We start from the raw sequence: 16,544 nt of genomic DNA on the forward strand, positions 1-16,544 counted from the left end.
ATGGAGAACCAAGGGGCGAAATGTTTTAGTAGCCTACGGAAGCCCACATATTCCACGCTGGATAGGGGCAAGCCATGTAGGGCAATCGTCTCTGCCAAGACGCGAAGGCCGGCTTCCTGAGCCACCAGCCTCGAGGTTCTAAGTGGCACTGTCCCAGACCCCGAGGGGACAACCTCCGCGAGCACGGCCTGCCGGAGCACTCTGCTCGCACCAGTGTCACCCTCAGGGCAAAGTGACGGTCCCACTAACCCCCGCTCACAAGAGCTGGTGGCCTCCTTTCTCCCCCCAACGGATGTTTCACTGAGTGAGGAGGGAGACAGGCTCGTGTGGTGCTTCTTCAGGTGCCGAGTCAGGGCCGTCGAAGACAGGTGCTTCAGGTTTTTGCCCCTGCGCACCAGACCATCACAGGCACAGCACTGCACCACACAGGGGTCAACAGGAAGGGGCCAGAAGTGCCTCCATATGGAGGCGTTGAAACTTGGATCGCTAACTGTCCCAGGGGAAGGAGGACGAATGGTTACAGGCTGCGCTGTGGGGCTGGACATGGATGATGGGGTGAGGGGTGGACTGCAGGCGGGGACACCACCGAGAGTTTGGGATGGGGACAGGAGGGATCTTTCATAACACACATACCATTCCTCCAGGAATCCATCGCCCGCCCACCCCTCCTCAAAATGTTGAGATTCTCTCCCCCCTGCAGAAAGACCTCTTTGGCCTCCTCCACAGCCCACACAGGTGAATTGGGGGGAGCGGGAGGACTCTCTGCGGCCCCCAAGCCACACCCAATACTGCTTTCCACAACTGAACCAGGAGGACTGCCATCGCACTTCACCCCACAACCACCCTTGCCTGCCAACACAAGAGGAAGACTCATTGTGCCACCAAACTAGAATTAAGGAGGACAGGAAAGGAGATGACTCTCTGTGCCCTCCACCATGATGCCCACTGAGCTTGGCCCCAGGGCCTGGCAGCATCCCTGGAACCAGAGACTGAGGCTAGAGCCCTAGCACAGCACACCAAGATGCCTGAACACCAGATCAGGCACTAGAAATAATACTGTGAGCCCTCAGCCCAGGTGCCTACTGAGCTTGGCCCCAGAGCCAGGCAGCAGCCCTAGCACCAGAGGGAGGGAGAGAGCGACCAGAGCCCTAGCCCAACACACAGAGCCCACAGACCTGACAAGATCAGGCACTAATAACACTGTGTGAGCCCTCAGCCGAGGTACCCACTGAGCTTGGCCCCAGGGCCTGGCAGCAGCACTGGAACCAGAGGCTGGGGCTACAGCCGTAGCCCAGCACACCAAGATGCCTGGACAGAGCAGGCAGAGAGACTAAGAATAATAATAGTAATAATAAGAATAAGAATTAAAATGATAATGATTGTGATAATAATAAGAATCATTTGGTGAGCCCTCAGGCCAGGTGCCCACTGAGCTTGGCCCCAGGGTCTGGCAGCAGCCCTATGCACATCTCCCTATCTATAGGGGGTTACATTTCTTGGTTGGGAGGCATGATTTGCTTGCAAGCAGATGTAACTTAGGAAACTCCCATTTTAGTAAGGGAAGCATTCATTATATGCCATTTCCCCTGTCCCCAGTTTTCCCTACACCCTTTGGAGTCCTCCTGATACACAGTCTTATGCCCGGCAACATCTCCTCAGAAAAGTACACAGGCGCACTAATTAAATCCACAATGACTAATTGTATGATGAGATGCAAATCACTTAACCCCTGCCTAACTGATAGTGTGCCATATTGCAGGTATACGGCCGCTTCTAAGATTTCTATGCATGTTTGTTTGTGGTAACTCCTGTACATGTAATCTGGAGATGGGAGGCAATAATTGGCACTGAGAGCTCAGCTATAATTCACGTTTAGCTGAAAACATGATTAATGCTGGGAAGAGAATGAAGTGGAAGAAACTACTGCTGATATTGGAGGAGAGCAGGGATGGGGCAAGCATTTCAGAGGCTGGCTCCTGAATCGTCAACCAGTCTGTAGGCAGCTTGTGTTCCAATTGCACTGGGCCCCGACAACTTTGCACTATGCTCCTGTAAGGTAGGCCAGCATTATTAGGCTCATGTTGCAAACGGAAGACTAAAGTTATGAAAGAGCGGTTTATTGGATGCATCTAGCGATGATGACAAGCCAGCATTTGAGACAAAAGTCTTCCAATGGTTGTTGTGGGTTTTCCGGGCTGTATTGCTGTGGTCTTGGCATTGTAGTTCCTGACGTTTCGCCAGCAGCTGTGGCTGGCATCTTCAGAGGTGTAGCACCAAAAGACAGAGATCTCTCAGTGTCACAGTGTGGAAAAGATGTTGGCAGGTCATTTGTATCTACTCAGGAGGGGTGGGGTTGAGCTGAGTCATCCTGTAAGAGTTTCCCAGGGTGTGGAATGATAATGGCGGGAGGCTTCACTGTATCCTGAGGAGGTTCTTTTGCATATGGATTGGTGCTTGATGTGCTAATCTTCTCTGCAGGGCTATTGTCGAGTATAGAGTGTTTTGTTAGCCTGGTGTTTTTCAGAACTGGAAACCATGCTCTGTTCATTCTTAAGGTTTCTTCTTTCCTGTTGAAGTTTTGCTTATGCTTGTTAATTTCAATGGCTTCCCTGTGCAATCTGACAAAGTAGTTGGAAGTGTTGTCCAGTATTTTGGTGTCCTGGAATAAGATACTGTGCCCTGTTTGAGTTAGGCTATGTTCAGCCACTGCTGATTTTTCAGGTTGTCCAAGTCTGCAGTGTCTTTCATGTTCTTTTATTCTTGTCTGGATGCTACGCTTTGTGGTCCCGATGTAAACTTGTCCACAGCTGCAGTCTCAGCCCAGTTATAGCAAACTTCTACATGGAACATTTTGTAAAAACAGCTCTAGAATCAGCACCCCACAAACCTAGTGTATGGTTCCGGTTTGTGGATGATACATTTATCATTTGGAGCCATGGGGAGGAAGAATTGATGGGGTTTTTGAATCATCTCAACAACATCCACCGGAACATACAATTCACAATGGAGAAAGAGATCAAGGGAAAACTCCCATTTCTGGATACCTTGGTCATCCGCAAAGCAAACTTTCAGTTAGGTCACAAGGTCTACAGGAAACCAACTCACACTGATCGGTACTTACACAAGAACTCCAATCACCACCCCCGACAGAAAAGAGGCATAATGAAAACATTAGTGGATCGCGCAAGACGGATATGTGAGCTGCACTTTCTCAATGAGGAAATTAATCATCTAAACCACGCACTTCAGGCAAATGGCTACTCCAGAAATGAAATCCGAAGAGCAATCAAACCCAGGATGACTCAAACAACCAAGGAAAAACAGTCTCCTACAGGAAAAGTGTTTTTGCCATATATCAAAGGAATTACTGATCAGATGGGAAAGCTTATGAAAAAGCATAACCTTCAAGCAGTATTAAGACCCACCCCAAAAATACAACAGATGCTACGATCAGCAAAAGACTGTAGAGACCCCCTCACCTCTGCAGGAGTATACCGTATACCCTGCAGCTGTGGACAAGTTTACATCGGGACCACAAAGCGTAGCATCCAGACAAGAATAAAAGAACATGAAAGACACTGCAGACTTGGACAACCTGAAAAATCAGCAGTGGCTGAACATAGCCTAACTCAAACAGGGCACAGTATCTTATTCCAGGACACCAAAATACTGGATAACACTTCCAACTACTTTGTCAGACTGCACAGGGAAGCCATTGAAATTCACAAGCATAAGCAAAACTTCAACAGGAAAGAAGAAACCTTAAGAATGAACAGAGCATGGTTTCCAGTTCTGAAAAACACCAGGCTAACAAAACACTCTATACTCGACAATAGCCCTGCAGAGAAGATTAGCACATCAAGCACCAATCCATATGCAAAAGAACCTCCTCAGGATACAGTGAAGCCTCCCGCCATTAGCATTCCACACCCTGGGAAACTATTACAGGATGACTCAGCTCAACCCCACCCCTCCTGAGTAGATACAAATGACCTGCCAACATCTTTTCCACACTGTGACACTGAGAGATCTCTGTCTTTTGGTGCTACACCTCTGAAGATGCCAGCCACAGCTGCTGGCGAAACATCAGGAACTACAATACCAAGACTACGGCAATACAGCCCGGAAAACCCACAACAACCATCGTTCTCCGGCCGTGAAAGCCTTCGACAATACAAAGTCTTCCAAATCACAGATCGGGAAGGCAAACTACACATTACTATTTGCAACATGCATTGTGAGTTCCATCAACCTGATTTTGACATCAGATTTGAAGGAATTGGGACTGCACCACAGGAGAAAAGAGGATTCAGCCTCCCTCCCCCACCCACCCACACACACTGTGTTCCTAACCAGTAATGGCTCAAGGGGGCACTATTTGCCCCACTAGGGCTGCACGGATGGGCTATCTAGAGGCACAGTACCTCCAACAGTGAAAATAGCACCCTCGGGGCCATTTTGGGATGGGGAAATGGCATAAAGTGGAGGCTGCATATTACACCCGTTGTCACATGCAATTTGGCCCTTAGCTGCAATGCTCCACCTTAATATGCCAGCAGATGAATATTTCAGTGTATGTCTGCATCAGCTGAAACCACAGAAGCCTATTTCTGTAATAAGATCTTCTATTGTGTGTTGAAGTATCTTAAAGAACTACTAGACCTACAAACCTGCAACGAAGAAGGTCAAAAAATTGTCCAGCATGTTTTCTTCATCATACTGCCCCTCCTGCACTGTTAAAATAAGAAACAAAGAACAAGGTTGGCATTCCACGCAAAGGGGACAAAAGTATCAGGCAGCTGAGGAGCTTGGCTGGTCAGAGAAATGCCTCCAGGACAAAACAAAGGAGAACCCCCAGAAGTGCCTAAGAAACAGCCCAGTAAATTAAGGTCCCCAAAACTGAGGGTGCCAAGCTCATCTGCTCAAATTCATTATGAGTCATAGAATTAGCTTTGCTGTCAGATAGGGTTGCCAGGTCCCCTCACCCTCTGGGAGGGAGGCACGAGGACTGGCACTCACCAATTTTGATGTCTTCGTGCGCCCACTCCCAGGCTTAGAGATGACATCACTTCTGGGAAGTGACATCATTGTGCAGGGCCTCGTGCTGCTCCTGGGAGAGCTCCCATGCTCCGCAGCGGGCCAATTTCAACCCATTTGGGGCTGGATCTGGCCCATCTGGGACCTAAATTGGCCCGCTGTGAAGCGCAGGAGCTCTCTAGGATCCTCCCATAAGTGCTTCCATGCTCCGCAGCAGCTAAATCAGGCCCGTTTGGAGCCGAAATTGGCCCAGCCGCTGCAGAGAGCATAGGAGTGCTGCCAGGAGGGCCCTGGTGAGCTCCTGCACTTACAGCAGGCCAATTTAGGCCCCAAACAGGCCCGATTTGGCCTGTTTGGGGCCTAACTTGACCCACTGAGGAGTGTGAATGCAGGAGCTGCATTCCCCTGGCATTTCTCCCACCGACCAGGTAAGCGAGGGAGGGGGTGGAGGGTGTGAGCGGGGGATCCCCCACCCCCAGCAGGGGACTGTCAGATGGCCATATAGCCGCTACTTAAAAACCTACAAAAGAGGAGACCCCACCATCTCCCAAGGAAGCTTGCTGCACTGAGGAACCACTTCAACTGTCAGGAAGTTCTATTAAATGTTTAGCTGAAAACTATTGGTTTAATTTTAACTTGTTCGTTCTTTTCTGATCCTCTGGGGCAACAGAAAACAACTCCGTTCCATCTTTAATGTGACAGCCCTTCAAATACTTGGAGATGGCTATCATATCACCTCTCAGTCACCTCACCTCCAGACTAAACACTCCCTGCTCCTTCAACCTTTCCTCATTGGTCTTCAGACCCCTTGACATCTTTTTGCTCTCCTTTGGACACACTTCAGCTTGTCACCATCCTTCTTAAACTGTGGTGCCCAAAACTGAACACAGTACTCCAAATGAGGTCTAACCAGAGTGATACCATCACTTCGTGTCATCTGGACACTATTTCTGTTGATACAGTCCAAAATCACATTTGCCTTTTTTAGCGACCACATCGCATTGCTGACTCATGTTCAGTGTTTGATCTACTACAACCCCAAGATCGTTTTCACATGTACTACTGCCAGGACAAGTCTCCCCCATCCTATAAGTATGCCTTTGATTCAGGAATTGCCAGAAACGCTTTGGCATCCTTAAGTAAAACACAGCTGGGCTGGGAAAGGGAAATTGCCCTTTAGGGCCTAAAAATATTTTTTCCCCAGATGCTGGGGAGCAGTCAGTGGGAGAGGGCTATTGTCTACAGGCTCTGCATGTGGCTCTTGCTTCCCTGTGGCATTTGATTGGCCACTGTTGGAATAGGTTGCCGGTCTAGATGAACCATTGGTCTGATCTAGCACGGCTGTTTTTATGTTCTTCTTGAAACAACCTTGCAAATCTTGCCTGAACACAAATTCAAAGAGACCTGTTTGTCTTTCCCTCTCATCTCTCTTGAAATTGCGCCCCCTTCGGATCATTTCTGTTCCCTCCTAAGTAGAAAAAGCTGAAGTTTTTGTTAAAAAGTAAGACTTTTAAAATGCAAAGAGAAAATGTTATTCTTTTAAAATTTGGACCCAGCAGAGTTGTAAATGCAGGAGGCAAGCTTGTATATGAATACAGTGACTGAGAGGTCAAGTCAAGTGCCTTGAACTCTTTCAAAAACACTTTATATATGTATATTATCCATAAAGGTAAAGGTGGTCCCCTGTGCAAGCACCGAGTCATTATTGACCCATGGGGAGATGTCACATGACAACTGTTTCTTGGCAAACTTTTTGTTACGGGGTGGTCTGCCATTGCCTTCCCCAGTCATCTACACTTTACCCCCAGAAAACTGGGTACTCATTTTACCGACCTCAGACGGATGGAAGGCTGAGTCAACCTCGATCTGGCTATTGGAACTCGGCTTCCGCCAGGATCAAACTCAGGTTGTGTGAGCAGAGCTTGGGCTGCACTACTGCAGCTTACCACTCTGCACCACAGGGCTCTTACTATATTATCCATATCCATATCCATATCCATATCCATATCCATATCCATATCCATATCCATAACAACAACAACAACAATAATGGAAGAAGACTGTTATAAATACATCAGGTACCTAATAGCCACCCTACTAGTAGCCGCAAAGAGCACAATAGCTACCTTTTGGAAATCTAAGTCTACACCCTCAATTGATAACTGGCACAAAAAAATCTGGGACCATTATATATCAGAAAAGTTATATGATAAAATTTACCCAAGTAGAAATTTTTCCAAGAACAACCAACTTTATTGAGAAACGGTTTCCTTTCTTTGAATACCTCGAAAATAATAGTTTCTTACCTGGTCTTAAACTCTTTCATACATATGCAAATATATAAGTAATCTGTCAATTTAATATATTAGAATTTACAAGTACTTTCTCCTTATATTTGTTCAGATATATGATCAGATAGAACCCTCTAAACTGCTTTAAAATGCACTCAATTGTTACTTATTATGACATGTTATATGTTTATTAATCTTGATGTATGTATTTATTAACGGATTTTAGTATTAACTTCTTGTATGACTGCAAATTCATGACTGTATATAGTTTAATAGTTCATTGTTATAATTTTTTTTAATAAAGATATTGAACTTGGAAAAAAAAGGAAAATCAAATAAATAAATGAATTAAATAAATAATAAATAAATAAATACATCAGGTAGTGAAAGAAAAGAGAGGTCTGAATGATTCCATCAGTAGAAGTACAAAAAAATTACATGAAAACAGAACATATTAAAACAACCGAAACAAAAGCTGAATACAAGAAGAAACAGTTTGAGAATAGATTAAATGGCTGGAAGAGCAAACCCTTACATGGGCAACATCAAAAAAACATCGAAGGAAAAAGTGACAACAGCCTAACTTGGACATGGTTGAAGATGGGTACAATCAAGAAAGAAACTGAAGGTCTGATCTTTGCAGCACAAGAACAAGCATTGCAAACGGATGTTATGAAAGCCAAAACTCAGAAAATCAGTGAAAATCCAAAATGTCGACTTTGCCAGGAAAAAGATGAAACTGTGTCCCACTTTATTTGTGAATGCAGCAAAATTGCACAGACAGATTACAAAGCTAGACATGACAGGGTCGCAGAGAGGATTCATTGGTCATTGAGTAAAAAGTATAATCTGCCAGTATCAAAGAATTCAGGGAAACATCAGGTGGAAAAGGTGCTAGAAAATGATCAAGCCAAGATCTTAGGGGATTTTAGAATACAAACGGATCGACACCTTGAACATAATACAGCAGACATAACAGTTGTGAAAAAAAATAGAAAAGTTTGGCCAGTTAACATTGCAATTCTGGGAGATGCCAGAGTTGAAGAAAAAGAACAAGAAAAAATGATTAAATATAGAGATCTGGCAATAGAAACCACCCGACTACAGATGAAGAATACAACTGTAGTCTCCATTGACATTGGGGCACTGGGAACTATTTCGAAAAACAATTTATATGGGAAAACTGCAGCTTTCTGATGTAACACCTACAGAACTGCAAAAGACGACATTACTTGGAACACCGTACATTTTACACCAATACCTGGCTGATACTTAGGTCTCTGGTGGAAACTTGTATCAGCTCAGCAAGGCCAATCAATGATAACATGTGATTTTTATTTATTATTGATTGTGTTGTGTGACATTTTAATAATAATAATAATAATAATAATAATAATAAACAAGAACAAATGATTAAATATAGAGATCTGACAATAGAAACCACTAGGGGTGTGTGCTTCGGGAAAGGGGCATTTAAACCCCTGAATCAGTTGCTCGTTGGGGGCTTCCCCCAACAAGCAGCTGAGTGCCGGCGCTGTTGGGGCCAGGAAACTCCTCAGGCCGACACTGGCGGAGGAAGGAGGTGGCAGGGATGCAGGCATAAGCCTGCATCCGCCCACCAGGTGCTCAGTTCACCTGCCAATTTTGGGGCCGAGGAGCTTCTCGGCCCCGACATCAGTGGGCAAATGGAGGCGGCGGGGATTGCAGGCTTAAGCCTGCAACCCCCCCCCTTTATCTCCGCTGGCACTCCATTTGCCTGGCAATGTCAGGGAAGAGGAGCTCCTTCTCCCTGACATCGCCAGCAGAATGGAAGTGACGGGGATTGCAGGCTTAAGCCTGCAACCACCATTTCTCTCCCTGGGTGCTCCATTCGCCCGATGATGTCAGGGACGAGGAGCTCCTCCTCCCTGACGTTGCCAAGCGAACGTAGGCAGCGGGGATTGCAGGCTTAATCCTGCAAAAAAAACACCCTCTCTCCGGGTGCTCCATTCGCCCGGCGATGCAGAGGAGGAGGAGCTCCTCCTTGACATCATTGAGTGAATGGAGGCGGCAGGGATTGCAGGCTTAAGCCTGCAACCCCCCTCCTTTCTCTCTCCGGGCACTCCATTCACCTGACATCGGGGAGGAGAATCTCCTCCTCCCCAACATCGCCTGGTGAACGGATGAGGCAGGGATTACAGGTTTAAGCCTACAAACCCCCTCTTTTCTCTATCCGGGCACTCGATTCACCCAGCGATGTCGGAGAGGAGCAGCTTAAGCCTGTAAACCCCCCCCACACACACACACACACACTTTCTCTCCCCTGGTGCTCCGTTCTCCCATGTCCAGGACAAGGAGCTCCTCCTCCCCGACATCACCAAGTGAACAGAGGTGGCGGGGATTGCAGGCTTAAGACTGCAACCCCCCTTTCTCTCCCTGGGTACTTAGGTGTCAGGGATTGCAGGCTTAAGCCTGCAACCTCCCTTTCTCTCCCCGGGAGCTCCGTTTGCCCAGTGATGTTGGGGATGAGGAGCTCCTCCTCCCCAACATCGCCGGGTGAACAGCGGTGGTGGAGATTGCAGGCTTAAGCCTGCAACCCCCCCTTTCTCTCCCCGGGCACTCTGTTCACCCAGCGATGTCAGGGACGAGAAGCTCCTCCTCCCCGACATCACTGGGTGAATGGAGATGTTGGGGATTGCAAGCTTAAGCCTGCAACCCCCGCTCTCTCTGGGTGCTCCATTCACCCGCCAAAGTCGGGCGAACAACATTGGTGGGCAAACAGAGGCGGCGGGGATGCAGGCTTAAGCATGCTCCTCAGTAGGCAGTGTGGTGGCAGAGGGCTCCAGGCTGCCACCACTGCCGCCGCCGCCGCCACCATGGCCACAGCAACCCTGCTGCCCAGCTGATGTCCCTCTCACTCTCCCTCCAACCAGGTAAGTGGGTAGGGGGTGGAGGGGTTGCAGGGGGGTGGAGGGGTTGTCCCTGGGGGGTGGGGGGGGTGCAGGTGAGGGAGTTGCCTCCCTCTCTTTGGTATGCTCCGAATATTCACAGAGTATACCGAAGCAAGTAAAATAGCATAATTCCGAAGCAGCTTGCTGCTTCGGAATTATGCTATTTCCAAAAAAATTTCCCTCTTTGGGTAAATCCGAAGCGGGAAACCCAAATATTTTGGGGCTGCATACCCCTAGAAACCACCTGTCCATGGAAGAATAATGCAACAGTAGTCTCCATTGTCATCAGGGCACTTGGAACCATCTCAAAAAACTGCAATTTATATGGGAAAACTGCAGCTTTCTGACATAACACCTACAAAACTGCAAAAGATGGTGCTACTTGGAACAGCATGCATAGTACGCTGATATCTGGTTGATACTTACTTAGGTCTCCTGCGGAAACTTGTATCAGCTTAGCAAGGCCAATCAATAATAACATGCGACCTCTGCTTATTGTTGATTGTGTTTTGAATAATAATAATAATAATAATAATAATAATAATAATAATAATAGCTTTTATATCTCAAGATGGCTTTTTAAAGGGGAGTTGAAGGCCAAATTTATCAAGTACTATAAGCCAAGAGGACTAACTGGAACTTTCCTGTTCAGAGGCAGCTTACATCTGAATAAAACTTGCCAAGAGAAAAAAAAGAACGAGGAGATTTAGAAGTACCCTAAATTCATTCAGTTTAAACAATTTTTTCCTATCTGGACTGAACCCTGGAAAAGAGGTAGGAGCTGCATATCGTTCTTTTAAAAAGTGGAGCAAGGCTGAACACCAGCTCTCTTTTCAGTTTGATGTACACCTGTCGTGCAAATGTAACACTCAAATGAAGTATAGCGGCAGAGGAAGAATCTGGGCTGAGGATACAGATACGATTTTTCTGGGCTCTGATCACCTTGCATAAAGTAATTGAAAAATTGTGTGTAAAAAAGGAATTGCTAAGAGGGGAGAATAAATTTTGGGGTGACTGTGGTAGTATTACTCTGATCCAGCGTTCCATGGACTGGTACCTCCTTTTATTTTGTCAAGCAATTGCCTGCTACCTTGGTGGTCATTCATGAATACAAAAGATCACTTCTAGTTTCAGCAATGAGTGGGCAAAAGGGCTCTTTCAAATACATATCGTTGATGCGCTTTTGGGAGAGGGTTCCATTTGAGAGAGAGTGCAAAAGTAGTGGCAGAGGGTCCCTTGGTTTGGGGGGGGGGGTACAACCTGGGTTCAAAGCCAGGCTGCCATGAGGGCAAAATGGAGGAGAAATTAGCACTGCCTTGTACTCCTCGGAGGAAGGGCAAATGGAATAGCTAGCTAGACATCCTCAGTAAAGATAAGGAACAAACTGCAGTGAGTATATCTTCCCTCCCCACCCCCGGTGTATTTTGCTGGCTTTGTTGTCTGTGTGGAGCTTCTCTAATCTGTCTTGAAATGCATAGAAACACACTCTTCTTGAATGTTAATGTATGTCCCCCTTCCCCAGATGTACAGTGTGCACTGGAATTTTTAATTTAAAAATCTGTGGTTTGCTGGCTTTGTTGTCTGTGTGGAGCTAGCTAGATATCCCCAGTAAAGATAAGAAACAAACGGAGGTCTATTGTTATACCACATTGACTGCAGCTGGTAAAAAGAGAAAGTGATGACATATGTGTTGATAGTGATTAAATTGTTCTATTGGCACCACCGAGAGACCCAGGGCTATTCAGTTCTTTAAAGCTGTCTGCAAAGTGACCCATTCAAATGATCAAGCTGCCTTCCTAAAACAAGATTCTCTTACCTGCATTCTCCAGTATTTTCGTGAGAATATCCGAAGGGGTTTCCTCTCCGTTTCTGAGAGCCCTGAGCCTCTCTTCAATACACTCCTTCGCAGTTTGACGTAATACTCTCACGCTTTCTTGAATCTCTTTCACAAATTTTCTGTTTCTTGGAATGTACTTTTAAAAAAAAAGATATCAGAGGTTGCCATGAGCATGGCAGCATAAAATCAAACCACTGCAACTATGGAGAGCATGGATTTGGCAGAGCCAGGGCTTTTTTTCAGCTGGAACGTGGTGGAACGGAGTTCTGGAACCTCTTGAAAATGGTCACATGGCTGGTGGCCCCGCCCCCTGATCTCCAGACAGAGGGGAGTTTAGATCGCCCTCTGCGCCTCTGTCTGGAGATCAGGGGGCGGGACCACCAGCCATGAGACCATTTTCTCTGAGGGCAACCCACTGAGTTCCACCACCTCTTTTCCCAGAAAAAAAGCCCTGGGCAGAGCCATAGTCTTTCTGCAAAGATGGAGCAGAGCAGATGGTAGGTTACTGGCGAACCCCTAGCCAAGTTCCACAGGACAAGTCTACGCCTGCTAGTTGCTAGGCATTTTGCAAAAAATGTGGAACTAGGCGCACCTTGGACTAATTTAATAAGGTACTTCTTGCTAAGCAAAAGTGCATTTTCAACATTCCTTTATGCATATCAGTTGTGCTTAAGACATCCTTATTCTGCATTCTTGCTTTCTAAGAGCACAACTAGACATTACGGTGCCCCTGGCCATAACCCAGGGACCCCACCACCATTTTAATAATAATAATAACTGCGCTTATACATGGTTCTTCTAGACAGATTAGTGCCTCACCCAGAGTGGTGAACAAGTTAGTGTTGTTATTATTTAGTGTTATTATTATCCCCACAATACAGCTGGGGAGCTGGGGCTGAGAGGAGTGGCTTACCCAAGGCCACCTATTGAGCTCATGGTAGTAGTGGGATTTGAACAGTAGAGTGCTGATTCGCAGCCAAACCACTTAACCACTGTGCTACAGCAAACGCTGTACCATGCAAACCATTTAAATATGTTGTCCCCCACCCCTTTCCATGGATGCAAGGGGCTCTTTTGCCACATGAAAAAGTGCAAGAGGAGAGGGAAACAGAGGTGCCTGGTCCCTTGCAGCATTTTTAAATGGCAGCGACATCCCTGCATTGTCCCCTGGGACAGCATAACATCTAGTTGTGCCTAAATTTACACATTGATCAGTGGTCCTTAGAGAATTTAGAGGGGAAAAGGTATATATTTGCCGTCCTAAGCAGAGTTACACCTCTCTAAAACCACTGGATTTGGGAATGTGCAATTATACTGAAGACTGCTCTGTGGCCTTTTCTACATGGCAACACTTCCCCGTGGAAGCCCCAGTGTCGCTGCAGCTGCCAGTCCAGTGGAGTGGCAGCTGGGTTTCCAGATGGCAGCTTTCTCCATACCCTGCCCCAGTCCCCATGGCAGCCATACCCTCCCCCACCCCCAAGCACTATGAGGAGGTGCTCTTTCTGTGTTCTTTTTAAAAAGGCAATGGACATAACCAACATATTTATTTTATTTACAACATTTGTATGCTATCTTTCTACCCAACATAAACACACACATACAAACATGGAAAATGGACAAATGAGAGTTAGTGAGGGAATGTGAAACAAAACAAAAAAGTCTTCACCTGTGGGTGTGGAAGACAATGATAGTGGAGTGGGGACAGAATTTCCTGAGGAGGAAATTCCAGAATTTTGATGCCACAAATAAGAAGGCCTTTCTCAGGTTGTCACCCATCTAGCCTCAGATGACTGGGCTGCCTGACATGCATATGGTAGTGGGCGGGCCTTAGGCCCCAAGCCTTATATGGCTTTAAAGGTCAATATCAGCAACTGGAATTGGGCCTGGATACAAACTGAAAACTCGTTTAGGTGGAACAAGACTGGAATGAAAGGGTCCCTACAATCCGCTCCCGGCAACATTTTGGCCACAGCATTCTGTACCAACTGCAGCTTATACACACTCTTTAGGAAAAATCCCACATGGAGTGCATTGCAGCAGACCAGTCTAGATGTTACCAGGGCCGGCTCCAGTGTCACTGGCACCTGAGGCAGCTCTGTGTGTGTGCTCGCACACACGTCACTGTGTGTGATGTCATCACACAGGGCTGGGTGCGCACATGGGGGGCCTTCCAGCCCTCCCATTCAGTTGCTCTGTGGGCCAGGGGCAGCCGGCCACCCTGGCCACTGGCTGTGCCTGGCCAGCAGAGCAACTGAACGGGAGGCTGCCCACTCAGCTGCCCCACGCTGCTGCCACCAGCACACGCTCCTAGCTGGTGCATGCCCCTGCCCCTGGGCTGGCACCTCCTCCGGCGACTTAGCGCCCTGAGGCGGCTCCCAGGCTGGCCTCAATGGGCAGGCCGGCCCTGGATGTTACCATGGCATGCACTCCAGCAGCAAGATCTTTTCTGCCCCAGAAGGGCTCACAGCTGGCTCACCAGACAAAGCTGGTGAAAGGCACCCCCTGGCAACAGCTTTCACCTGCTTCTCCAATCAGGAGGCCTAGATCCAGCAGCAGGCCCAAGGTACGAACCTGCTCCTTTAGGGGGAGTGCAACTCTGTCCAGAACAGACGTTGTCCTAATTTCTGGGTCAAGCTCCCCCCACACCAATTACACTTCTATTTTGTTAGGATACCATTAATACCATTATATCGATAGACCAATTGTCAATTAAAAACAAAGTCAAGAAGCTCCCAGGTATATAATTGCGTGTGGACAGGGACAGGGAAAATAGTACCAATGTGGGCAAGAGTAGGAAAATCCAGCCTTTCCCACCCACATAAGAGCCATCCTGGGTGTGCTGTAATCTTTCATAAAACATTAGAGCAAAGCAGATTTGAGAAAGATTGCAAAGAGGTCAAGGAAAACCCACAGAAAAAAACCCACTTCCCATCAGCATTGAATACAAGGCAAATCACTCACGTGGAAATAGTTCTATGTGGAAATAGTTTGCGTTAAAAATTGTGACAGTGTCAGGATTGTTGCCCACTGTCCCTCCATATTGTTACCCAGCTTAAGATATGTTGCAATAGCCTTGTGCACCTGTTCCCTTGTTGCTTTCCAGATTCCAGGACGGTTGAGCCTTTATCTTGGATGGCTCGCCGCAGCGGCCTTGGGACAGCTCCTTACCGTTCCGCTACTGATTATGCTCGGCAGGGAGAACCGGAGGGGTGGGGGGACATGTGGAAGGGTTGATATAATGTATCATGTACTCAATGCATCATTCTTAACAAGAGACCTGTGTACAGGCATACGCCTTTAATTGCTTCTGTGTAACCTATGGACATATGTATGGCGAAGCCCGTGATCTCTCGATAAAGACCCATTGACTCAACAGAGCTTGGATTTCTTGCTGCAAGGGTGGGGAGTCACCTTCAATGTATCCTGTCTTCCATAGACTGACATATTGTTAAGAATCACCTTTATCTCCGAACCCGTACCCCGGAGAGATGGCTACCGGCTTTTCGTCGATTGAGCCGCTCGACCTGGGAGGGAGGGATGCGGAGGACCTTTCCCTCCAATCTGTCTGGCCCCTGGAACAGGGGCCGATGGCCGAGCGGACTTCTGCGGACACGGGGCGATTTCCTGGAGTAGGGCTACCCACCTGTCGTGGTCCACCTTGCCCACCCCAAGACAATGGGCCACTAGGCCGAGGGAGGAGAAGGAGCGGTGCCGTGGGACTTTATTTGCACACTACTCCTCGGGAATGGGGCTTAGCAGTGGTCTGGACCCCCAATTATCAGCCATACCAGAAACCCAGCCAGGGCGAGAGGCCGGGGTGGATTACACTTGGGAGACGTTCCAACTCTCCGTGGAAGCAGAGGGCCCAGTGATAGCCAGCAGCTGACAGGAGTTCTTCTTCTTTTTTAAAAAATTTTTATTGGGTGAGTATAATATAAATGTTTACATTTTCCAAATCTGCCCTTTCTTAATCTATTCCTCCACCCTTTCCCTCCACACTTTCTACTATAGACTTCCAACAGCTTTCCAACCTAATGTCTAACCCTACTCTACTTAATATTATTTGATTATTTAACAAATAAATTGTTCTCTTAACTCAGTAACTATTTCATATCATTGTCCATATTTCTCCCTTGTAATGATCACTATCTCCTTCCTTAATAAAAAACTAAACATTATCTAATAACCACATCTCCCCATTTACGTCCCACTTTTTTTCTACGTATTGTTTCAGTTTCCACCAGTCTTTAAAAAATTCTTCTGGATTTTGTTCTCTTAGCTTTCTTGTTAATTTGTCCATCTCAGCCATATATAGTAATTTTTGTATCCAATTCTCTACAGATGGCACTTCTTGTGTCTTCCACACTTGAGCATACAATATTCTTGCCGCCGTTGTCATGTAAAATACTAGTGTTCTGTCTTGTGGGATAATTCTGTCTAAGTTCAAGT

At 46.9% G+C, this 16,544-nt stretch overlaps 1 protein-coding gene across 1 annotated transcript in view; it reads right to left on the minus strand.

Moving 5' to 3' along the window:
- Window positions 1–16,544, minus strand: part of LOC129324896 (cholesterol 24-hydroxylase-like) — a 79,861-nt gene that overhangs the window by 19,112 nt on the left and 44,205 nt on the right. The window contains exons 8-9 of the mRNA XM_054972338.1: window positions 12,075–12,231; window positions 4,671–4,733 (exon numbers count right to left, since the gene is read on the minus strand). Of these exons, the coding sequence (XP_054828313.1) occupies window positions 4,671–4,733; window positions 12,075–12,231 (220 nt within the window). The remainder of the gene's footprint in view (window positions 1–4,670; window positions 4,734–12,074; window positions 12,232–16,544) is intronic.

This window comes from Eublepharis macularius, chromosome 2 (genome assembly GCF_028583425.1).
Source record: "Eublepharis macularius isolate TG4126 chromosome 2, MPM_Emac_v1.0, whole genome shotgun sequence".
In the NCBI taxonomy this organism is placed as follows: domain Eukaryota; kingdom Metazoa; phylum Chordata; class Lepidosauria; order Squamata; family Eublepharidae; genus Eublepharis; species Eublepharis macularius.